This window comes from Prunus mume, linkage group LG6, assembly GCF_029339155.1.
Source record: "Prunus mume cultivar Tortuosa linkage group LG6, ASM2933915v1, whole genome shotgun sequence".
Lineage (NCBI taxonomy): Eukaryota > Viridiplantae > Streptophyta > Magnoliopsida > Rosales > Rosaceae > Prunus > Prunus mume.
This window is the reverse complement of record NC_142703.1, coordinates 6042954-6068471: the sequence shown is the minus strand read 5'-3', so window position 1 is coordinate 6068471 and position 25518 is coordinate 6042954. Positions and strand designations below refer to the sequence as shown.

At 35.5% G+C, this 25518-nt stretch overlaps 1 protein-coding gene, 2 long non-coding RNA genes and 3 pseudogenes across 37 annotated transcripts; 3 read left to right on the top strand and 3 right to left on the bottom strand.

The window, feature by feature from the left end:
* Positions 1-436: 436 nt before the first annotated feature.
* LOC103341859 (TMV resistance protein N-like) lies at positions 437-5225 on the bottom strand (annotated as a pseudogene). The gene is made up of 5 exons (XR_016128331.1): positions 4427-5225; positions 3173-4281; positions 2778-3053; positions 963-2677; positions 437-729 (listed from the first exon to the last, which is right to left on the bottom strand). The product of XR_016128331.1 is annotated as a TMV resistance protein N-like (transcript).
* A 3096-nt stretch (positions 5226-8321) lies between these two features.
* Positions 8322-19545, bottom strand: LOC148915947 (THO complex subunit 7A pseudogene; annotated as a pseudogene).
* Positions 10559-11581, top strand: LOC107881424 (uncharacterized). The gene is made up of 3 exons (XR_001678044.2): positions 10559-10870; positions 11173-11287; positions 11476-11581. It is a non-coding gene; the product is annotated as an uncharacterized LOC107881424 (long non-coding RNA).
* Positions 13009-17906, top strand: LOC103341484 (large ribosomal subunit protein eL20-like). Of its 33 annotated transcripts, none has more exons than XR_016128345.1 (10): positions 13009-13253; positions 14103-14158; positions 14251-14366; positions 14514-14588; positions 14740-14792; positions 15102-15194; positions 15299-15362; positions 15639-15774; positions 16006-16065; positions 16233-17906. XR_016128345.1 is itself a non-coding variant. In XM_089055579.1 (7 exons), exons 4-7 carry the CDS (start codon positions 14520-14522, stop codon positions 15599-15601), a joined length of 396 nt encoding a protein of 131 aa, XP_088911705.1. In that variant the 5' UTR covers positions 13009-13253; positions 14103-14158; positions 14273-14366; positions 14514-14519; the 3' UTR covers positions 15602-15632. The 33 variants fall into 33 exon arrangements, 10 of the variants coding, with proteins under 10 accessions (XP_088911705.1, XP_088911706.1, XP_088911703.1 ...); XR_016128346.1 differs by having other exon boundaries at positions 14509-14588; XR_016128344.1 differs by having other exon boundaries at positions 14251-14588.
* On the top strand, positions 17924-18451 carry LOC148915948 (uncharacterized). The gene is made up of 2 exons (XR_016128358.1): positions 17924-17999; positions 18188-18451. It is a non-coding gene; the product is annotated as an uncharacterized LOC148915948 (long non-coding RNA).
* A 64-nt stretch (positions 19546-19609) lies between the features above and the next one.
* Positions 19610-24189, bottom strand: LOC148915946 (TMV resistance protein N-like; annotated as a pseudogene). Its single transcript, XR_016128356.1, has 5 exons — positions 23405-24189; positions 22167-23269; positions 21769-22044; positions 20790-21670; positions 19610-20719 (listed from the first exon to the last, which is right to left on the bottom strand). The product of XR_016128356.1 is annotated as a TMV resistance protein N-like (transcript).
* Between the last annotated feature and the right edge of the window lie 1329 nt (positions 24190-25518).

Sequence of the window (25518 nt, the reverse complement as noted above, 5' to 3'; positions counted from 1 at the left end):
ATTATATATATGTAGGAGCATCCTTATAGACTTTTTTCCATTCAAGCGATATTGGGGGTGGAGGATTTTCACACACACTGTCAATGTGTCATAGGAGTTCAAAACTTAGACCATTGGTCAACAAAGTCAAGGCCCTTTCCGCTGGTCTAGACCACGTTGACCATTTTGTCTTATTTAAGAGTATTAATCCATGCATCCAAGTTTGGTTAATGATATTAAGCTCAAGTTCATATGCTTATATCAAAAGATAAAAATATAAATATAAACATAATTTCTTTGAATAAGGTTGGTTAATGATATTAAGCTCAAGTTCGTGACACCAATAGTTTGGAAGCAACATTAAATTTGAGAAACTATTTTTGAATTTCATTAAGTCACTATTTGGATGAATGTAACATTTGATGAGTCATTTGAAAGGGTTATAATAGATGCCTGAAAAAAAAAAACAAATAAAAGCTTTTAGCATAAGGAAAAATGAAGTAGTGGAATTACAGCACAGGTCATTTTGGAGTTGATTGACTTGTGCACGCCCAGTTAGTGTCAATCTCTCAAAAAGAGCTTCACTAATTAACCTACTGAATTTATACGGCACATGTGGAATTTAGCCTAAGCAACAAACCATTTAAGCATAAATAGATGTCTCCCAACCATGTTTAAATGCTTCAGTCGGTAAAATGCGCCCGTTAGGCTTCCGGATGACGGAACTCTCCTCCCCAACAAAATTTGGATCTGATTGTAAAAAGCTGAAAGACTGTCAAAACTTGTTCTACTTCCAGAGTGATTGGTACAACAAAACAAGATTTACAAGACTACACTAATACAACGCATCCTGCATATATGCATTTCAATTGAATTTAAATATAACGTAACAGGAGAAGTATTCTCGTCCAACCTAATAGGATAAAAACTGAAGCGAAACCATGAATTAAATGATAATATGGGAAGAGTTTAGCAATACCAACCTTTCAACTCTTCCTTTGAGGCACTGGACAGTTAGTCTTCTTTCATTCTTTTGCAGAGTGATTCTTTGCCAAAGCTACCAATACCGCTTGGTCCTGTCTCATTACAGTACTGTTCACGTGTTCGCTTAGTGATGGCACCTTGTACCTTGTCTGATTTGTCAAAATCACAATCTGTAACGTCCTCATAAAAAGAATTCTTTCTGTTGGAATATTGTTTCATTGTTCGGTTGAGCTCTTCCGTGTCTTGTTCGTACACTGCGCGGACTCCACACTTCTTCACCTTCACCCATGTCTTCTCTCCTAGACCAGATCTTGCTTCGAAATGAAACCGAATCTTATGATCGCAGCATTTCTCCCTCCAATAGGTCCCACTTCTTCCGCTTGGTTCCTTAAAGAAATGTTGCCTAGACAGGAGGATCAACCAAAGGTGATCGGACAACACTACATCGTCTGTGCCCATAACATAAACCGGGCCCGCAAGGTTGTTTAAATCATAAAGGCAACGAAAATCGATTAAATAATGTCTCGTAGCAGTAGCTGAAATTTCTTGAGCAGGTGAAAATAGAGCACAAAAAGCAAACCCCACCCACTTGCTATTAGAAGCCGAAGGTAGTGTCTCAATTACAGAGTCTCCCACATTTTGATTATTGAACCACTCAGGAATTTCACTTCCAGGAATTACAACACTGAAGAAACTAAAAGAACGAGGAATTTCCTGCACCAAAGGAAGGATATAAATAGTACTACACAACTAAAGAGGTCAGGAGGGAGAGAGGGATAAGTACCTGAAGGAATTTCTTCAGCATTAAAAATATTATGGAACTGGAACCTTGATGGTCAATCAAACTGAAGCAATTGAAAGAACTAATCGACATATAACTTACACCATTGCACATCGGTGGTGGATCTGGGAATATTTTCAAGGAAGTACAATTACCCGTGTCTAGACCAAAGTTTCGTCCTCTGCTTGATGAAAGGCTTGGCAATTTTTGAAGCCATTTGCAATTCTTCAATTTGAACCTGCTAAGCTTAGAAAGCCCACTGATGCTTGCAGGAAGGCTAACAAAATGGTTTCCATCAAGATTTAATTCTTCTAAAGAGGACAATAAACCAATATCTTCAGGTATTGCTCCTTCATAAAGATTGCAGTCCCTCAGATTTAGACTCTTCAAAAAGCGTAAATCTTTTAAGGAAGCTAACACCAGACTCACAGGGTGGGGATTCTTTCTTGGAAATAAGCCAAAGCTGAAGAAAGAATGCCATGATCTAGGCAGTTCGATATTTTTCACTGGAACCAGAGCGGATGACGCATCTCTCATAGAAATTCCACTCATATCAATCTCCTTCAAACTCAGGATCAAAGGTATCATTGATGAAGGCATTTGCTCAACAGCAGTGAAGCTTAAAGAAAGCTTCGAAAAATTCTTCATTTCTCCCACAAATTCTGGAATCTTTTTAACTTTTGAGCACCCAGAAAGATCAAATGTTTCAAGAGATTCCAGTTCTACTTCACTTGGGAGACTCTTAATGCCTTTACAGTTTTTAAAATTCAAAATTCTTAGTCTTTTGAGAGAGGCAATGGATGGATGAATCTTAACAAGATTAGTACAACCTTCAAAAGCCAGCCTCTCAAGATTCTCAGTACCTGTGAAATCTGGGGTCCTTGTCAAGTTCTCGGAGTAACTAAGATCAACAGATTTCAACTTCACCATGTACTGTACAAAACATGAAAATGGTAGATTAAATTAATTAACTTCCAAGAACCTTACAATTTATTGAAATTGAAAAGAAATGGCTCTAAAAAAAAAGGTCTACCTTTATTCCATTCCAAAGGTGATCAATTTTGCTATGCTGCAGACGAAGTTCAGCAAGTTCAACAGGTTGAAAACTTGGTGGCAGACATTTGGAGGGATACCAACTCCACTCCAGAAACCTTAAGGAATTGGGAAGATACTTTGGGCCCAAAGAAAGGCTCAAATTATTTATCTTGAGCAACTTTAGTTTACACATCTTAGTGAATGCTTCAGGATTCCAGTGTGCCGCTTCAAATTCACGCAAGCATAGGACTATGCCTTCAATGGCTTCCGTTCCCTTGTAAATAGGAATAAAAGAAAAGTTAATGTCATAATCAAGTCTCTCTTATCATGTTTAATGGAATTATAGTATGTTATACAAGGCTTTGGTATTTTATTTTTTGCGCAACTTCTTACCGTATTGTTCGTGAGTACATGAACGATGTCACTGTGAAGCCACAAGCGACTGCGACCACCTGGCTCGTCAAAAGACTGTTGACGAACAATCTCCCATGCCATTTCTTGTATCAAATCATGAATGGACAGACGCGTGTTTGAAATAGACAAGAGAGATTTCTCAATAAGAACATGTATCACAATACGAGTGCCAACAAAACCACAACTGTCTAGCATTTCAATCACTTCTTCCTTGTCATAAAACTTATGGAAACATGCAACATCAAGAAAAATTTTCTGCTGCATCTCCTCTAGTCCATCATAGCTTATTTTCAAAATTTCAAAAATTTTCCTGTCAGGAGCTTGCTTCAGTTTATCTAGTGCACTCTTCCATTCATCTCGACTTCTTTTATACAAAAAAGACCCCAAAGTTTTAAGAGCTAATGGAAGACCTCCTGCGTAGTTTATGAAATTTTTAGACAGTTCTAGATAATCTTCTTCGAGGTCATCTTTTCTGAAGGCCTTCCTACTAAAGAGATAAAGAGCTTCGTCTTGGGTTAATCCCCTGACCTTATATACTTTCTCTATCCCATGTTCGACTAACAAGCGTTCATTTCTAGTTGTAATGATGATTCTACTTCCCAAACCAAAGCAGTCTTTTTCTCTTATCAACATTTCCAGTTGGTCTGATTGATCTACATCATCAAGAACGAGAAGAACCTTTTTATTACATAGACACCTCTTTATCATAGTAAATCCACTATAAGCATCATAAACTTGTATATTTTTTTCCCTCAAGATATTGGAAAGAAGCTGTTTCTGTAAAGGAACTGGACCATGTGTTGCACAAACCTCTCTGACATTTGCAAGAAAGCTGCTACCTTCAAAATTATGAGAAATTGTCTCATAAACTAATCTAGCAAGGGTTGTCTTACCCATTCCGCCCATCCCCCATATCCCAACAAAGCGCACATCATTTGCGTTTGTATCTAAATGGAGATCTATTTCCTTTAGTTTAATATCAAGTCCGAACCAATATCTCTGACTCTGAGGAATCTAACAATGAAAATGTGGGATGCACTTTATCCCACACTGCATCAACAATATTTTTGATAAGCTCTGTATCATACCTAGAAACAGAAGAAGAAAAAATCATCAGATGAATATGTGTCAGTTGTTGAATATGTCATAAATAAAGTGCATGACAAATTCTGAAACGCGATATTTTTTAGTCAAGGCTTATTAGCTATGTGTCAGTTGTTGCTTCATGCTTACCTATAATCCTTTGAATTCCACCCAGCGAGATTAGCAACTTTTTTTAAAGCATTTCTCCACTCAAGCACCTCTTCTCTGTCTTCCCCACAATTCCTTTCATGGTCAACGAGGGCTGTCCCAAAACTCCCCCGTTGATGCCGTACATCAGAGGGATCCACATCATAAAAGATTGGGAAAATTCTCTCCTTCTCTTTCATGGACTGAACAATATGGGTTAGTTCACACAAACACCAACTTGAAGAAGCATAGTTTGTTGAAAGAACTATGATTGCAAACCTTGATTGTTCAATCGTGGTGAGGAGCTCCGGATTGATATCTGTCCCTCTTTGAAGATCTGGATCATCCCTGAAAGTTCTAATTCCTCGCCAGTCCAACTGTTTGTATAAATAGTCTGTAAAACCCCTGCGAGTGTCTTCACCCCTGAAACTCAAAAACACTTGGTATTTCCATGGACAAACTGAAGTAGCTGAAGTGAAGGCCCTTTGGCTGCTCAATGCCATTGGAAAGTGGTTCCAAGGAATCTTTTCTCAGCACCGGATCGCGGAACTAGAATGATTAGAAAGATGGTAGTTCAATGGCACCAATTGAAATATGGAAAAGAAAAATCAACACAGAGAGAGGTTTCAGGGAGGCAACGACAAAGACTTCAGCAATGTTTCATCATGGTGAGTTGCGAGGAAAAGATGCCCTTGTCATTAACTAATGCAAAAGAAGATGATAATTAGAGAAGAAGACAGAGGAAGTAGTTGGAGTTGGAGAAAATGGTGCCATGACATTCTTTTGTTTATTTGAAAGGCTGATGACTTGATAAGTTTGATTAATTTTGTGTTAGTGTCGTTTAGCATATTGATTTAAATAATTTTAAATTTCCTTAATCACAACTCACCGTCCTTAAATAAATAATATGTTAAACTCAAGGAGTAGGGGAAGTATACATCAGAGAAGACTTTGTTAAGATTAAAGTCTAGCACTAGCATACAACTTTAATTCCTTTCTCATATCCTGTTTTCATTGGTTTGTTCAATGCTTGGAGAGTTGGGATGATAATAGAAATTTGCAGCCTCTCTTTTCTGATGATAATAGAAATATTTCATATGAATACAATGTTAAGTGACTTCTAGCTGTGTAGGATGACTCCCACCAACAGTTTATAACTTTTTTCCTCATTTAATATTATTTTCTATTAGTATTTTTGTAATGGGACGTAATGGGAAATCGCCAATTCGAATATTACTAGCATGAAGGCAGGAATGGGAAAAAACTTAACAGGGATAAGGATGACTCCCTTGATTCACCTCATTGTTATTCCTACCTCCACACTATTTAAACTTACCAAGCTTCTAAATCCATGATCTTTATTTTGGATATGATTAAGACCAAAAAAATTTATTTTTATTTTGGGTGGTTTCAAACTATTCATTGAATTACTAATTTACCCTAATATAAAATGACCAAAGAGGATATATTGAATTGTAAAACAAATGTAATTTTAATAAGTACACTTTACTCAATTAATTTTAGGGTTCATTTAACAACACTCTTTTTTTCATTTCTATGTTTTTCATTTTCTAATTTTTTAAAAGACTTTTTTTTCTCTTTACAAATGCACAACAACCTTCCTTTGGGGTCTTCTGGTAAAGGAGTTAAAAAGAGCCTTCAGAACAAGACGCAAATTATAAGCTTTGCCCAACTGGGTTTGATTAACATTCGTCAATCCCCTTTTGGGTCAAATAAACTTGGAGTTTTTACACTTTGTTTTCAATATTTTGACTTTAAAATTGCGTACAGTTCATGTCCTCCTCCATTCTTCGTTTATTTCTTCCCATGTGTATATTTTTTTGGGAATTTCCTTTTAACACGTGAATGATCCTATATCTAAGTGATATTGAAAAATTTTCTTCCTATTTTCCTCGGGATCTTTTATTGCCTCTGCCAGATTCTGCTTTGGATCATCTCATTTAAATCCATTGGTTGAGAATAAGTCTTAAGAAGAAAAAAACCAAATATGCAAATTATATCTATGTGGGTGTGGGTGTGTGTGTGTGTATATATATATATATATATATATGTTAAGGACAATCATTATATCATTTTGTCTTTTATTTTATTTTATATTAAAAGCGATATTGGGGAAGGAGGGTTTTTCACACAAACACTGTCAACGTGTCAAGGTTCAAACTTGAGACCATTGGTTTGCAAAATCAAGTCCATTTCCACTAGGCGTTTATATCAAAAATAAAAAATAAAACATAATTTCTTTCAAAATCTGTACAAATATGGTTGGTTGATGATATTAAGCTCATGTTCATGAAACCATTAGTTTGGAAGCAAAATGAAATTTGAAACATTATGTCCCTTTTCACTGGGCTCAGCCTCGTTGACCATTTTATCTTATTTAAGAGTATTAATCCCCACATCCAAGATTTTAAGTTCAATTCCCCCTCACTCCATATCACTAAAAAAAAATTGCTCATAAGACACTATTTGTTTTTGTGCTCTTTGAGCTTAAAGGCACAAATATTTGTGTTTATTATCAATAGCCACAGTGCACCAACATTTTAAATGTCTCTACACGTGCTTTTATTTTGACAAGTTGATTAGAAGTTTTTCCAGCTTCCGCAAAAGCACAATTTTGAAATCGTGCTCAATAGTCTTCAATTTTCAACAACAACAAAAATTAATTCATAAAACGTTCTCGGACCAAAACACAGAATTCAAATATTTTATTTTTTGAGAAAATAAAAAACAACAACAAAAACATGAAAATAAGGCTCAAAAGTGGAACAAAATAGTGTAAAAATGATCAAACTAACATTTTTTGTTCCCTCACCCTGTTCTTATCATAGCAAAAACATAAAAATAAAAAAAATCCAGAAAACGAAAACCCCCCACAAATTGCAATGTCTTTAAGAATCCAATCCCCAAATCGCATGATTTCACTTTTTTTCATATTTCAAATTTTGATGATATTTATTTCTTTTGATGTTTGATTTAACATTGCATAAAGTTACATTAAACAGTTTCCCAAACTGATTTTTTTAAAATTAAGTAAGCTAGTGTTTTGGATTAATCAAGGTGGTCCTCTTATATATGTCTGATATGAGGAATAAATCTTTGATATGGTATGATGAAATTAGGATATCAAAATCACTATAATCTTGTTGAATAGGTTAGCTAGGCTTCATGACCAAAACACTCAAGAGGGATAAACTCCACAAGGAAAGTAAGTACTCGCACGGATTGACTAATCAAAGCCATCAAGCATAAAACATAAGTTTACACTCCTTTCAGAATTTAGAGCTTATTCCTCTTATAAGTTTCATGCATCATAGTTTGACAACCTTTTAGATGATGCAATCCTCTTGATATATATACATACTAAGTAACTTAACACACTCTGACACATTGAAAGAGTTATAACAGATTCTTTGACATCATATACATACTCTCTCAACTCAATGTAGAGGAACAGGGAAACCAAATCTACCATGGAGGAAGACTTGTTTAGCAAACGTTTAGTCTCCCCACTGCCCTCTCTGGTGATCAATAGTTATACCCTTCTCTTTGTAAAGCAAACACAAATACAACTGTTTATTTGACACTACCCAAAAAAAAAAGTATTGCATTTCCGACTTCTCAATATTTATCTGGATGCAAACTGTAATATTACACTCAAATGCAATGTACACAAGCATTAGGTTTATACAATTAGCTACATTGAAACTGATCCAGATAGAAGTTCTGGCAAAGTTCTACCCATCTTGTGAACTTGGTGAAGCAGTATGCAAAAAAATCTACAAGTTGAACAAAATTAAGAATATCGCTGACATATTGCAACTGTAGAGCACTACTCTTACATTCCTGTTTCTGTAAATCAAGAGAGATCATGCATGCATAGATAGAAACCCATTCATGAAAAACACAATCTTACAACTGCAAAACCAAGAGATGCATTGTATAGTCTAATCCGTGTTTGTGCTCTTTCTCCTCAATCAAACTCTTCTGCTCTTCCTCTGTGGTGTTCTGCAACTCATCCACCTGCAAAAACGTCAAATACAACGAAATTATATATATACTAAAACTGAGTTCATGAATTCACTGTTCCTAGACTGTAGCTTAGCAATAGTGAAGTGACGTTTGTGTCCCTCTCTTTTTACTGTTTGCACACTCATTTTTCTCATCAGAACAGTGAAATCACGGTTTTGTCCCTAATTAATTAGTTTCATCTCTTTCCCGTTTTGCCCCCCGTCTCCTTCGATGCCTACATCTGGAATGTTCGACGTTTTTGCAGAACCATCTGCCCAAGCCTTTAGTTTTCGTTTCCATCGTTTGCCCCCTTCGTTGCCTTCTTCTTTCCATCCGCTTCCATTGTTCACCTGTTTCCTTGCCTTCTTCTCTTTTGATTCGAAAATCAATCTCTATCTAAAAGCTGCGCACGGGTAACGCCGCCGTCGGCGTACGTGGCACCGACACCATCGTTCTCGGCGTCAAAAAGAAGTCCACAGCAAGCTCCAGGACTCCAGGTCCATCTCTCTCTCTCAAACAATGTTTTTCTGTGCTTTGATCTAACAGATTGAAAATGAGGTTGGGTTTAGGGTTAGGGTACAAGAAAAAAACAGAGTAATCCCTTAATTTACAAATTTATAAATAAACCCAATCCTAGACATGTATTTATAAAAAAACCCAAGCACTATTTAAACATAGAAACACACCCAAAATCAACCCCAAAGTCAACTTTTTGGGTGTGTTTATAAATGGGTTTTGAGTGTGTGTAATGATGAATTTTGGGTGTGTTTATAAAGTGTTTTGGGTGTTGGGTTTTTTTATAATTTCAACCTCTATTTTGGGTTTTTTAGTGAAACTCCCTAATTTAATTTTGATGATTCAGAAAAAACAGAGTAATTAATTTTCTATTTTATATTTTGATTTGTATTTGTGACTATTTGATTACGCATGCATACTTACTAACCATTTGTTTGTTTGTCCTTGAATTGCGAATCCTCAAGTGATTTACAGGGCCTGTTTGGAATTCAAAGGAAAATTGAGCAAATTGAGTCATTATTATGCTTGGATTCAACAGGTGTTTTTCTCTCATTTCCCCACAATTTTTTTCCCTTTTTCAATATTTTTAATTTTTATTCAAAGGAAAAATGAGCAAATTGAGTCATTATTATCCTTGGATTCAACAGGTGTTTTTCTCTCATTTCCCCACAATTTTTTCCCTTTTTCAATCTTTTTGATTCTTATTATTGAATGGGTGTGTGAGTAATGTTGGGTTCAGATTGTACATAATGTGTTTATTGATTTTGTAATAGTGGATTTGATTTGGAAAGGAAAGAGAGCATCTTTGTCAACATCAGACAGTCTATGTGTTCTTTTCTTACTATGATGACTTCTAATGATGTTGATGACTGATGGAGAGGGAAAAACATAGGAGAATGGTATGTGTATAGAGTTGTTTTTTCATTGAAATTATGATTTGGATATGTGGTAGGATTGATTTTTGATTGAATTGAAGAACTGCGTATGTGTTCTATTAAAAATTTCATTATGGTTATGAACCAGACATATCCATTAATCAATTATAATGAATCGTAAAAACAATTGTACTAATTCATTAATCAATTATAATGAATGATGTTAAAAAAGAAAATAGTTAGTCTTGACCAAAAGTTGATATATTAAAGCTAATGAACTAATCAACCAAAAACTGACGCATAAAAGCGTGCTCAGGGACCAATGTTGCTTTTCATATTTGATTTTCAAGTCTATTGGTGCTCAAGGACCAATCCTGCTTCTGATATTTTGTTTTCAACTGATTTGCTTAGAAAAAATAGAAAACAAGTTTGATTTTTTGCAATCTCTGTTCATAAATGAGTAATTGTTGATGGCGCTTCTTTTCTTTTTCTTTCTTTTGACCTTTTTGGGTTGTTTCTGTGTTTTGTCTGTTTGGTTGCGGATGCCTTATCCACCTTTTCAATATATCGTTTCTCTTTAGAAAAGAAAATCAATATTCAAGACATCTTTGCTCCAAAATAATGTATGCATGCATTAATTTTGGTAAACTAAATTGAGTTTATGCTTATGGGATTAAATATTTTTCCATATTTTTGTTGCACTGTTTCTTTTCTTATTCTTATATGCAGGGATGATGATTTGTTTTCTTTTCATTTCAGTTTTAAACAGATTTACAGTTCTTTTCTCTTGCTTAAATTTGTGAAATATATGTATATGGAGAGCCCATATTAAGAAATGGCAGTTACGCATTATGTAGGCTTTTTATTGGGTTTAACGATGGAGTACAATGTGTTCATTTGATGTTTTTAGCTGAGATTGTGATCAATTTCATTTTGTGGATTTTCAGGTTTTGCAAGATGATAGTAGTGTATGAGAGCGTCAAGAGGAGGCTGTGAGTAGAAGGCGGTTCTTTGAAGGCTAGACAAGGTTGAAAATGGTTTTTATTTTATTTTATTTTTCCTATTTTTGTACGACCCTTTTTGTTCACTTATTCTCCCCGAATATTTGCCTAAAGTAGTTAAATAAATTATTGCAACTATTCAAAACTATATATATGTTTGGTATTATATCATGTTGCGTACGAATTGAGCAATGAGAAGATGAAAGATCAGTTACAGAGAAACAGGTGGTGCAAATGTTACATTTGTATTTTTTTGGTTTCATTCTTTTATTATACTAATGCCTCATTGCCTTTTTTTTTTCCTTTTATGATGTGTCTCTGGAACCAGCAAAAGTTCCCTCTTTGGACTTGCTCCACTTGAAGCAGTGCTATTTGATATTGATAGAACTCCATGTGATTTAGATCCCATTCATTTCAATGCCTTCCACAAAATGCTTCCATAGGTAAAGTGATTGTTTTGTTTCCTACTATTCTGTCAGCAGGAAAATATGCAGGATTTATTTGGTCATAATTTGACATTTTTCTTGGGTTTTATGGACTACAATGTGTTCATTAGAAAACATTAGTTCATTTGGTGTTTTTAGTTGAGGTTGTGGTGATTTTCATTTATTTTCTTTTTGTGGCTTTTCAGTTTTTGCAGATGTTAACAGTGTACAAGAGAATCAAGAAGAGGCTGTGAGTAAAAGAGGTTCTTTGCAGGCTAGACAAGATTGAAAAGGTTTTTTTCTTTTCTTTTTCCTGTTTTTGTTTGAAACTTTTTGTTCACTTATTGTCCCAGAATATTATGCTCAAAGTAGTTAAATTTCTGTCCAAAATGTTTTATTTGTGTTTCTTGATTTGAATGAAAGTTTGGTATTTCATCCTTTTTTTAGGAATTTTCTTTTAAATTTGGTCATAGCCAACTGCTATTATACCATTTTTAATAATTTGTTACAAACTTGATTTTAACCTATATATGTATTTGCTTGAACATTAATTTCTCACAGTTAACACAAGTCTTATTGATCAATTCTTATCATTAATTCTGCAATCTACCATATAGGCTAATCACATCATTTTATATTTCTTGAGTTGTAGGTATTGTGCTACAAATTTCAAGTGGAACCAAGTGTTATTCTATTGAGTTGTAAGTATTCTGCTACAAATTTCAAGTGGAACCAAGTGTTATTCTACTAAGATTTGTAGATGTTGTGACATAAATGGCAATACAGTTTATTTTTGAACTATATCAGCTTACTTCCTCATTGGATGAACTTAGTCTATAAATGGCAATATATGTATCAGTTTTGACCATAGGTATCTATAGATTTTCTATGCTTCTGTACAACAAACTTGCGCAAGGTTTGATTCTGATATGGGTATTTGGTTTCATTTATTAAAGTTTGGATCTTTTGGTTTCGTTATGTTATAGGTATTTAATAATTTGTGCAATGACTGAAATTATACTTTTGTCCACCAGATTCGTACAATGCTTGGCATATTTAAATTATGGTTTATGCAATTGATTTTTTTGCCTATTTAATAAATTGTCACAGTTCTAAATTTGTTATCAATTAATTAAATAAACTGAGCTTAGATCTTTGTCCATCATATTAATAGAATGCTTGATGTATCTAAATTGTTGTTTGTCATGTATTGATTTTTTAACTTAATTCTGTGATAATCGTTATTGCCTTCATTCAATAGAAACCACTTCTACAGTAGAGCCAACAAGAGATAGATTCCTTTTCAACAGACATCAAGGTACAAAAATCCCCTTCCCCAACCAGTAGCATATATGTAAAGACATGTCCGAACTCTCTTGAACAAAGAGCAGCTCAACTGTTGATATTTTGATTGCTGCTTGGTTTAATAAAATATGATCAATATTTTAAGATAACAAGCAACATATAAAACATGTTATTAGTTTTTATTTTCTAACTTAAACTTGCTATATATTTTCATAACTTTATACACATTTCAGATAGTTTTAAAACCATGACATCGCGCACCTTTACTAGTTATATATATACTAAAGCGAGTTCAGGAATTCACTTGTTCCTAGGCGTAGCTTAGGAATAGTGAAGTGCCGATTTTGCCCTTTACTGAAATTTTCCTTATGTTCCTTTTTTGCCCTTCTCTCTTTGGATGCTAACTCTCCCCACTGTTTCGTTTCCACGAGCGATCGTCCGCTTCGAACCAGCTTGGTTGGGCTGGTTGGGGGCAGCCATGGAATGCACGGCTTCGATCTTCGGGATTCCTTTGGGGCCGTAGATTTCCATTTGGGCTAGCGCCTTGCGAATCTCGCCGTTCGTTTGGTCTTCATCTCATCTCATCTGCTCATTCGTTGGTTCAACCATCTTTCATCCTCTGTGCAACGTTCGTCTGAGAGATTTTCGATATGCAAGTTCTTCCATCTTTTCTCTTCAGGTTTGCATCCCTTTACTTTTTAACGGATTAATGGCTTGCTGATGGGTTTCTGAGCGTGCTGTTCAATCCTTTGATTCTTGCCCAAAAAATTATTAAGCAGTCAAGATCTCTCTGTCTCTCTCTATTTGAGCATGTGGATAATGAACCCTAGGAGCTTAATATCTGTTTGCATCTAAAAGAAAATATGATTAGGAGCTGATATTCTGAACTAATCGACCAGTCTCTTAGCTGGAAGGTAGAGATGGTTGGTTCAATATAAGATCATTCAAACAAAAAATCTGATTTTACACTGTATAAAATATGTAGAAACCTACTTACTCTCTGTTTGTTTGCTTAGAAAATGCAAGAAAAAAACAGAAAATGTCATCTTTTAAAACATTTTACTGTTGTTTTGTGGGTAGGAGTTCAATAATTATGCTTATAAGAGCATTTGAGGTCACCCACTTAATAACATTAGTACTTTTTATTGAAATCACTTGGGTTTCTGTGGAAACTCAAGGACATAAAGGAAAAAGTTTGAGTCTTTGTTCTATAATTATGTTGGATTGAAAAGTTGGTGCCTTTGTTCTTTCATACATGTGCTTAGCATTACAATGAAAATTTCCTTTCATTGTTTTTTGGTTATTGAATGGTTTGAGCATGAGGAAAAAGGTGATTTTGCAACCTCAACAAAGCATTTCAAGTAAGAACCATATCCTCGAATTGCCCTTTTGGACCAAAATTAAGCCTTTTGTGTGATGGTTTATCATATAATTGGGTTCTATGTTTGGGCTTATGGATTGGTTCATGGTAGATTTGAATTGGCATGCGGAGTTGCTTGGGTGAAGCTGATGACTCTGTGCATTGCAGGACTACAACAAAATGGTGCACTTACATCTATTCGTGGACTTTGAAATAGAAACAAGGTTTGCATCTTTTAATCGCCTCCACTGTATTTCAATTTCTTTCCCTTTTATTAATTTTGATTGTATTTCTCCCCTGTGATGGGATTGAACAGGCTTTTGAATTGGTAATGGCAGGTGACTGTTTGTGCGTGAATAAAGGCTTGCCATTGCCCTTGCTGATGTTGTGGGACAGAGCCAGTGTATATGTACAGAAGTTGAGGGATACAATGTTCTCTCTCCCTCTCTTTAATTTCAGTTATTTTTCTTTTAATAGAATTTCTTCAAATATTTTGGTTCTGGATTTTTTGTGTTGAACAAATTTACAATAAAGGTATTTTATGACGTTCTGTGTTCGTAAATATCTTTTGTAGAACAGCACAGAATGTTGAGTGACTTTGAAGGTGTTGCAAGAAAAAACGAAGTAGGGTTCCGCATTTGGACTAGCAAAGAGGTTTGTCAATCGTTCTCTCACCCTCAATTTTTTTTCTTTCAATAAGTCGATTACATCTCAGCCTTAAATTCGCTGTTTTTTATTTCTGTTTAATTTAATGAGACAATTTCTGTTACAGAATTCTAAATTATGCTTCTTTTTTCCATGTTAGGGTATTGGGATGCTAAGGGGTTCTTATAACTTAGATGGGTATGCTTCAAGAAGGTTGGTTTTATTCTGGAAGAATACCCATTTGGTTTTCGACATAGTTTATTTAGTTAAATATATGGTTGCTGGTGAAATGGATTAGCCAAATATTGCATATGTAATATGCCTACAAATTCTTAGTATTGTTGTGAACAGTCAGTTTAAGTGGAGGATTGTTGTATGAAATTTGGTGAACAAATATCTAGAAATTATCTTCACAGTTTCTTAGGTTCCATTTAATTTGGTATTTGTTTTTGTGTGATATATTTCTCTTAGGGCATGTCAAATGGTAAAGCTGCAATTAATGGTGTCTTTTTTGTGTTGCAGTTCCACCAGTACCAGGTTGTTGGGAGAAAGCTCCCTATGGCATCTAATGAGCACCCCAAGATTTACCAAATGAAGCTCTGGGCCACAAATGAGGTTCACGCCAAGTCCAAGTTCTGGAATAATCCTTAGCCTTCCCAAATGTTCATTGGTGAATTTTTGGTTAAACTTAATATTGTTGATTGATTTGTTTAGATTAGGTATTTCATGAGGAAGCTGAAGAAGGTCAAGAAGAGCAATGGCCAAGTGCTTGCCATTAATGAGGTTTGTTCTCTTTGCCGTTTATACTTTATTTTTTTCCAATTAATAAATTTGTACCCATTTTGATTATTTGTTAGTGTCTAATGTAGTCAATGTTTTTTTGGGGTGGGGAAGTGGTTCCTTCTCAACTCTCCTCCTGGCAAAATCCAATTTGTTGCCAAAGGGCTCCACCTTTGACCCCAAAGCGTCACTCTTTTATCACATTTATTTCGCTTTTTTCTAATTTTGTTTCGATAATTTGAATCGTATTTTGTATTTGATGTTTGGCTTTGGTGGCAGATGTGAAGGAGGTTGCGTCATAGGCATCCTCTGGAATATTATGAAAACCTATCAGCATATCCACACCTTCTTTTACACCCGATTTCTCTGCACATTCTTCTCAAAAACTTAAATGCTTTATGCTCCATAGCCTTTGGTAGTTTTCTCTTCTTTCACTTGGTTCCATTTTAAGTTTGAACTTTTTTAAAAAATCTTTATTGTAAATTTGTTACTTTAAATCCTTAATTTTAGGATTAGTTGTGGTTTATTTTTATACCTTATAATGAATTGAGATGTGGACAATGAATGTGTTTCTTCCTTCATAGTTATGGTTTATTTTTATACCTTAAAATGATATTTCTCTTGATATCTTTTCTTTGGTATATAGGTGACATGAAGCAGAAACAGGGAAGGAAATCTCATATGAAATGGGTATTTTATGTTGGAGGTTAGGTTTATTTTATGATTTTTTAATGTTAGATTTCATACTGAATCAATTTGAAAGGTTCCCCTGAGGACTATATGAATTTCTTTTTAAGTTTTTATGGTTATAAGTTTAACACATTAAATTTATTTTTTCTTATCAGTTCTTTCTACTTTATTTTGCTAATTCAGTGATAGTAGTTGTCAAAAATGGCATCAAAGCTTGGCAAATCTATGCTTGATGGGGTTGGTATTACGATTTGATCAGTGATGGGACGTTTGGTTAAATCCCAAGCAGGGAATGCATTCTTTGCCATGGTTCCCGGACAGGTCCTCTTGGCTTCCCTTGATGCTATCAGTAAGTTGATTAGGGTTCTATAACCTATAGGTGTTTATAGGTTATTTCTGGTTTTATAGCTTCTCCATTAAATTAACATAGCCTATAAATGGGAATATAGTATCAGTTTTGACCATAGGTGTCTAGAGATAATCTATTCTTTTGTACAACAAACTTGCACATGGTTTGATTCTGTTATGGGTATTTGGTTTGATTCTATTAAAGGCTGGGTCTTTTGGATTCATTCTGTTATAGGTATTTAATAATTTGTGGCAATGACATTATACTTTTGTCCACCACATTCGTAGAATGTGGCGTATTTAAATTGTGGTTTGTGCAGTTGATTTTGTGGCCTTAATTCTGTAATAATAGCCATTGTCTTCACTAAATTTTCCGATTTGTTTGCACTAACACCTACCAGTTTCCAAATTTGTAGCAATAGAATAAACACCCATTGATTTGAGGCTATTAAAGGTTGAGTGTTTTGGCTTAATTCTCTCATACCTATTTAATTATAAATTATCACAATTGTTCTAAGTTTGTTATCAATTGTTATCTGGAGGCTTTGACTTTATAGGAGTGGCGAGCGTTGGTCTTCTTCTTAAGATTGAACTCCAGCTTTTTCTATGTTTCGGTCTCTCTCTCTCACTGATCTGTAAGTAAATTTTGCTTCATCTTTCCATTCAATTTTTGTTGCTCTTCTTTTTCATTTTTTTTTTGTTACTAATATCTTGGATCTTATTTTATTAAACTATAAGACCTGTTTTAATTTGCTGCCCTAAAAGTCCAAATTCCTAATTTTTCCTCATAGTGGATCTATGTTATTGATTTGCAAATGTTATCCAAATACTGAAATTGATTTGATTGTGTTATTATTTTGATGAAACCAGGTGAAACAATTTAGTTATTAAAATACTATATGATTGCTTTTGGTAAGGTTTTCTGTTTGATTATTAAAAATTAGTTGGTAAACCCTCAAAATCGGTATTTGGATATGCTGGTTCTTTTGTTACAGGGTTTAGGATAGCTCTGTTTTGGTAAGCAGGATATGCTACTATTTGGGTAGTTATGTTTAAAGACATGTTCGTTCTTTTACTACAGGGTTTTAATTCAAATTCGTTCTTATACTGGTTTATGGGACTGGGGATTTGAATTTGATAATTTTTGTTTTGGTAGGGGAAAGAAAATTTGGGAGTGTGATTCTAGGAACTGATTGCAATGTTTTAGCATAGTTGACTTGAAGAAGATTGTTTTAGGAAATATGTGGGATTTGAAAATCTGACTTCTAAATTGGAATTCTGTTTGTGGACATTAGAGATGACGAGAAAGAATTCAGAAAAGTTAAAATTCATAGGTTTTTTTGTTTGTGGGTTTGATTTACCAAGCGGATTTTTGTTGATTTTTGCATTGAATGGAGACTTATTGAAAACTAAAAAAGTTTGTATATCCTAATTTCAGAATGCAGAGTTTGGTTATATTGTTTTTTTTCCTTTTCATGGGCTAATAATTTGGCCATGCTTCTACTCTTTGCAGCTACTAGGGACTTGGAATGGATCATAGATACATCTCCTTCAGTGTTGCTATTCTTTGACAAGCAAAGATTTATATTTAATGTTGGAGAGGTAAGGAACTCAATTACATACATTTTCCCTGTGGTTTCTTTCCATACAGATTTTGCTCAAGCTAATTTTTTGGTTTAATGAAAAGATTGTGCATGCATAAAATACTCAAGCTAATTTCTTCCCCGATTTTTCTGTTTTTTCTTTTTCTTCTTTTTAAAAAAATCATGTTTTCTTTTGATATTTTGCAGGTGGTCTTTCTTTGCTTTGGATAGAGCAGTTTGGTTGGTGTTTTCAGTTCTGTTAAGCAAGGGGTGAGTTTCTAGGCTGAAATTTCAATTAATTGTTTTAAGTTTTGTGAATAGAGCATAGGAATTAGCTAATGGCATCAATTGACAATTGGTTGGTGTTAATTTGTTGTTGTAATGATAGGTTTAGATGATTACAATATTTGAACATGTTGGTAAATCCTTTGAGTGTTTTGGCAATTGGGTAGTTGAGATGTTCCCTGCCTATTTTCATCGCTTTATACACATTTCACGCAATTTTAAAACCCGCAGCATCGCGCGGGCACCTTTTGCTAGTTAAATCTAATTTCAAAAGGGTTCTCTGCTTAGCGGGTAACATAATCGAAAATTGGGGAATTTAACAGCTGCATACCACATGCAACAACAGAGCAAGCTGCTTCTTTGAGCTCGGCATCCTCAAACTTACCGTGTTCTCGGCGTCCAGCGGCAATCTCTTTCTCCAAATCGGATATGATTTTGAGCGTTTCGGACCGAGGCGGTTGCGTAGCTATCATTTTCCTGATCGCCTCACATTCCTACTTATGTCAATTCCCTTTTCGATTTTGCTCTTGAGGAGCGGAATCTCGAAGGTCTTGAGCTCTTGGAGAAGCTTTGGCCTGCTTGTCGCGATCGCCATAGTTGTCGTCGTTCTTGTTGAGCTCGACGAACAGGGATGTGAACTTCTTCGGAGCTTCTTCAATGGGTTCGCCTCTTGTGGTTGTGGTTCGGTGAAGTCTCGCTTGATGATTACGTCATCTTGGCGGCCCGACGCGTAGTTAGCCGCCACGGCCTCTCCCCTGAAACCTTTCTTCCTTTTACGACGCCGAAACAAGCGTGGTTTGGATAAATTCGATTGCAATTCGCCGTCAAACCTAATTGAATCCTCAGAAACACAAATCCTAATTCTGTTTGTGGGATCGAACGGTGAAGGATGACGTTTGTTGTGTCTGCAACAAGGTTTATCGAACGGTAGTGTGTTAGCGTGTTTCAAAGGAAAACACTTCTACATCTACACCGAATCCAGAATTTTAAGACTTATGAAAATAAATTAAATTACTGGCCACTTTAACCCAAGGTGTACCATCAACATCATTCTCAACACTTGATATGTGTCTATTAACATAACCATAATTAACTTTATACTTTGTATTTATAGAACCATGATTATGTCAAGTTCATAATTTCTTTTAAAAAATGTGTGCAAATAAGGTTGGTTGATGATATGAAGCTCAAATTCATGACACCATTAGTTTGGAACCAAAATTAAATTTGAGAAACTATTTTTGAATTTCATTAAATCATTACTTGGATGAACGTAACATTTGATGAGTCCAAAACCACACCCCCGCACCTAATTTAAAAGAAAATTTATGCTTGGAGATGCCTAACTCTTTCCTTGGTTTATAAGTGTACTTCTTGTTGCCTTGCCCTGCATATACACATTAGAGCGAAAGATATATGCCTAACTCTTCAGCTCAAATTCTTTGAAATGATTTTTCTGTTTACTGGAATTACTGCACAGGTCATTTTGGAGTTCATTGACTTGTTAATGTCAATCTCTCAAATAGGGATTCACTAATTAACCTACTGAATTTATACAGTGGAATTTAGCCTAAGAAAGAAACAATTTAGCATAAATAAATGTCTCCCAACCATGTTTAAATGCTTCAGTTGGTAAAATGCGCCGGTTAGGCTTCCGGATAACTGAACTCTCCCCCCCTCCCCAACCAAATTTGGATCTGATTATAAGAATGATAATGGGAAGGGTTAGCAATACCATCCTTTCAATTCTTCCTTTGAGGCTCTGGACAGTTAGTCTTCTTTCATTCTTTTGCAGAGTGATTCTTTGCCAAAGGTACCAATACCGCTTGGTCCTATCTCAGTACAGTACTGTTCACGTGTTCGCTTAGTGATGGCACCTTGTACCTTGTCTGATTTGTCAAAATCACAATCTGTGACGTCCTCATAAAAAGAATTACCTCTGTTGGAATATTGTTTCATTGTTCGGTTGAGCTCTTCCGCGTCTTGTTCGTATAGTGCGCGGACTCCACACTTCTTCACCTTCACCCACGTCTCCTCTCCTAGATAAGGTCTTGCATTGAAATGAAACCGAATCTTATGATCCTGGCATTTCTCCCTCCAATAGGTCCCAGGTCTCCCACATGGTTCCAAAAAGAAAAATTGCCTAGACAGGAGGATCAACCAAAGGTGATCGGACGCTACATCGTCTATGATAATACTATAACCCGGGCCCGCAAGGGTGTTTAAATCATCATAAAGGCAACCAAAACTAATTAAATTATGTTTCGTAGCAGTAGCTGAAATTTCTTGAGCAGGTACAAATAGAGCACAAAAAGCAAACCCCACCCACTTGCTATTAGAATCCGAAGGTAGTGTCTCAATTACTGAGTCTCCCACACTTTGATTATTGAACCACTCAGGAATTTCACTTCCAGGAATTACGATACTGGAGAAGCTCAAAGAACGAGGAATTTCCTGCACCAAAGGAAGGATATAAATAGTACTACACAACTAAAGAGGGAAGGAGGGAGAGAGGGAGAAGTACCTGAAGGAATTTCTTCACCATTAAAAATATTATGGAATTGGAACCTTGATGGTCAATCAAACTGAAGCAATTTAAAGAACTAATCCAAGTGTCAAAATTGCAATTACCAGATCCAAGTGGTGGATCTGGGAATATTTTCAAGGAAGTACAATTACCAGTGTTTACATAAAAATCTTTTGATGGAAGGCTTGGCAATTTTTGAAGCCTTTTTTAATTCTTCAATGTGAACCTCCTAAGCTTAGAAAGCCCACTGATGCTTGCAGGAAGGCTAACAAAATGGTTTCCATCAAGATTTAATTCTTCTAAAGAGGACAATAAACCAATATCTTCAGGTATTGCCCCTTCACAAAGATTGCAGTCCTTCAGATTTAGACACTTCAAAAAGCGTAAATCTTTTAAGGAAGCTAACACCAGACTCACAGGGTCAGGATTCTTTCTTGGAAGTAAGCCAAAACTGAAGAAAGAATGCCATGATCTAGGCAGTTCGATATTCCACTCATATCAATCTCCTTCAAACTCAGGATCAAAGGTATCATTGATGAAGGCATTTGCTCAACAGCAGTGAAGCTTAAAGAAAGCTTCGAAAAATTCTTCATTTCTCCCACAAATTCTGGAATCTTTTTCACTTTTGAGCACCCAGAAAGATCAAATGTTTCAAGAGATTCCAGTTCTACTTCAATTGGGAGACTCTTAATGCCTTTACAGTTTTTAAAATTCAAAATTCTTAGTCTTTTGAGAGAAGCAATGGATGGATGAATCTTAACAAGATTAGTACAGCCTTCAAAAGTCAGCCTCTCAAGATTCTGAGTACCTGTGAAATCTGGGGTCCTTGTCAAGTTCTCGGAGTAACTAAGATCAATAGATTTCAACTTCACCATGTACTGTACAAAACATGAAAATGGTAGATTAAATTAATTGACTTCCAAGAACCTTACAAAATTTATTGAAATTGAAAAGAACTAGCTCTACAAAGGTCTACCTTTATTCCATTCCAAAGATGATCAATTTTGCTAAACTGTAGACTAAGTTGAGCAAGTTCATTAGGTTGAAAACTTGGTGGCAGACATTTGGAGGGATACCAACTCCACTCCAGAAACCTTAAGGAATTGGGAAGATACTTTGGGCCCAAAGAGAGGCTCAAATTATTAATCTTGAGCAACTTTAGTTTACACATCTTAGTGAATGCTTCAGGATTCCAGTGTGCCGCTTCAAATTGACGCAAGCATAGGACTATGCCTTCAATGGCTTCCGTTCCCTTGTAAATAGGAATAAAAGTAAAGTTAATGTCATAATCAAGTCCCTCTTATCGTCTTTAATGGAATTATAGTTATGTTATCCAAGGCTTGTTGGTATTTTATTTTTTGTGCAACTTCTTACCGTATTATTTGTGAGTACATGAACGATGTCACTGTGAAGCCACAAGCGACTGCGACCACCTGGCTCGTCAAAAGACTCTTGACGAACAATCTCCCATGCCATTTCTTGTATCAAATCATGAACAGACAGACGCTCGTTTGAAATAGACAAGAGAGATTTCTCAATAAGAACATGTATCACAATACGAGTGCCAACAAAACCACAACTGTCTAGTATTTCAATCACGTCTTCCTTGTCACCAAACTTATGGAAACATGCAACATCAAGAAAAATTTTCTTCTGCATTTCCTCTAGTCCATCATAGCTTATTTTCAAAATTTCAAAACTTTTTCTGTCAGGAGCTTGCTTCAGTTTCTCTAGTGCACTCTTCCATTCATCTCCACTTCTTTTGTACAAAAAAGACCCCAAAGTTTGAAGAGCTAATGGAAGACCTCCTGCATAGTTTATGAAATTTTTAGACAGTTCCAGATAATCTTCTTCAATGTCATCTTTTTTAAAGGCCTTCATACTAAAGAGATAAAAAGCTTCATCCACGGTTAATGGCATGACCTCATATATCTTCTCAATCCCATGTTCGACTAACAAGCGTTCATCTCTAGTTGTAATAATGATTCTACTTCCCAAACCAAAGCAGTCTTTTTCTCTGATCAACATTTCCAGTTGGTTTGATTTATCTACATCATCAAGAATGAGAAGAACCTTTTTATTACATAGACACCTCTTTATCATAGTAAATCCACTATGAGCATTATAAACTTGTATATTTTCTTTCCTCAAAATATCGGAAAGAAGCTGTTTCTGTAAAGGAACTGGACCATGTGTTGCATAAACCTCTCTGACATTTGCAAGAAAGCTGCTACCTTCAAAACTATGAGAAATTCTCTCATAAACTAATCTAGCTAGGGTTGTCTTACCCATTCCGCCCATCCCCCATATCCCCACAAAGCGCACATCATTTGCGCTTGTATCTAAATGCAGATCTATTTCCTTTAGTTTAGTATCAAGTCCGACTAATATCTCTGAGGAATCTAACAATGAAAATGTGGGATGCACTTTATCCCACACTGCATCAACAATTTCTGTGATAAGCTCTGTTTCATACCCAGAAGTAGAAGAAAAAAAAATCATCAGATGAGGTTATATGAATATATCGTAGATAAAGTGCATGGCAAAACTGAAATGCAATATTCAAGAATTGGTCTTATTAGCTATGTGTCAGTTGTTGCTTCATGCTTACCTATAATCCTTTGAATTCCACCCAGCGAGATTAGCAACTATTTTTAAAGCATTTCTCTACTCAAGCACCCCATCTCTGTCTTCACCACAATTCCTTTCATGGTTAACGAGGGCAGTCCCAAAACTCCCCCGTTGATGTCGTACATCCGAGGGATCCACATTATAAAAAATTGGGAAAATTCTCTCCTCCTCTTTCATGGACTGAACAATATGGGTTAGTTCACGCAAACACCAACTTGATGAAGCATAGTTTGTTGAAAGAACTATGATTGCAAACCTTGATTGTTCAATCGCGGTCAGAAGCTCCGGATTGATATCTGTCCCTCTTTGAAGATCTGGATCATCCCTGAAAGTTCTAATTCCTCGCCAGTCCAACTGTTTGTATAAATAGTCTGTAAAACCCCTGCGAGTGTCTTCACCTCTGAAACTCAAAAACACTTGGTATTTCCATGGACAAACTGCAGTAGCTGAAGTGAAGGCCCTTTGGCTGATCAATGCCATTGGAAAGTAGTTCCGAAAAATCTACTCTCAGCACCGGATCGCGGAACTACAATGATTAGAAAGATGGTAGTTCAATGGCACCAACTGAAATATGGAAAAGAAAAATCAACACAGAGAAAGGTTCCAGGAAGGCAAAGACAGGGACTATAATGAAACTGAAAAACAAAATAATCGTGTAGAAAGGGACTTCAGCAATGTTTCGTCATGGTGTGTTGCGAGGAAAAGATGCCTTTGTCATTAACTAATGCAAAAGAAGATGATAATTAGAGAAGAAGACAGAGGAAGTAGTTGGAGTTGGAGAGGAAGACATTCTTTTGTTTATTTGGAAGGCTGATGAATTGATAAGTTTGATTTATTTTGTGTTAGTGTCGTTTAGCGTATTGATTTAAATAATTTTAAATTTCCTTAATCACAATTCACCGTCCTTAAATAAATAATATGTTAAACTCAAGCAGAGGAGGTATACATCAGAGAAGACTTTGTGAAGATAAAAGTATAGCACTAGCATACAACTCCCACCAATAGTTTATAACTTTTTTCCTCAGTTAATATTATTTTCTATCAGTATTTTTGTAATGGGGCGTAATGGGGAATCGCCAATTGGAATATTACTAGCACGAAGGCAAGAATGGGAAAAAAACTTAATGGGGATAAGAGCACCTCCACCCCAAAAGGCAAGGGCAAGGCAAAAGCAAGGCAAGGTCTGACACTATTCTCGTGAATAGTGTAAGCCTTGCCTTTTTTGTTCCACCCCAAAGGGCAAGGGCAAACACTATTCATTTTACTTTTTTTTAAAATACTTAACTATTAATTTTGATAGCTTTTCGTATCATATTTTCGGTTGCCACGTGTCACTATTTATTATAAAATTATAACCTAAAATTTCAGATAACATTTTTGGATAAAATTTTCAAATTATATTTTCGGATAAGGTTTTCGGTTGCCACGTGTCCATATTTATTAAATTAAAATTTTCAAATAGAATTTTGTAGTAGAAAATTTGGTATGGAAATTGAAAAATATTGTAAGGAGATGAATTTGTATAAAGATTTGGTGTGGATAGTGAATTATATTGGTAGGTATTTATAGAAAATATTTCCATAATTTTTTGGTATTTTTTTCAATTTTTTTTAGGCGCTGACGTGTGAGGAGAACAGCTTAGTCCATTTTGCTGTGGGCTTGCCCGGCTGGTGAGTCCCATGCCTTGCCCGGGCTGTCTTTTGCGTGCTGGAGTCCAAACCTCGTTGTGGGGTGCTTGTTGCCATGGCAAATAGGCTGCGCAGAGGTGCTCTAAGGATGACTCCCCCGATTCACATCATTGTTATTCCTACCTCCACACTATTTAAACTTATCAAGCATCTAAATCCATGATTTTTATTTTGGATTTGATTACGACAAAAAAAAACTATTCAATATGCTAAATGACAAAATTAACAATGAGGTGAATCAGGGGAGTCATTCTTATCCCTGTTAAGTGTTTTCCCATTCCTGCCTTCATGCTAGTTGTTGGGGTCTTTTTTGTCCGAAGGCTCATCCGAGCTCTGTTGATTCTTGGATGGCCATAAACTGATGAATGAAGACTTCATTGCCCCTTTGTCTGAGTTAGCGAGAACTA

Excerpts from the sequence above, each read along its gene's own strand:
- LOC103341484 (XM_089055579.1), top strand. The coding sequence starts at position 14,520 with ATGTTGAGTGACTTTGAAGGTGTTGCAAGAAAAAACGAAGTAGGGTTC. Across the intron at positions 15,212-15,298 it reads GAGGTTCACGCCAAGTCCAA|GTATTTCATGAGGAAGCTGA; the intron begins GTTCTGGAATAA and ends TGTTTAGATTAG. Across the intron at positions 15,363-15,448 it reads AAGTGCTTGCCATTAATGAG|TCAATGTTTTTTTGGGGTGG; the intron begins GTTTGTTCTCTT and ends TGTCTAATGTAG.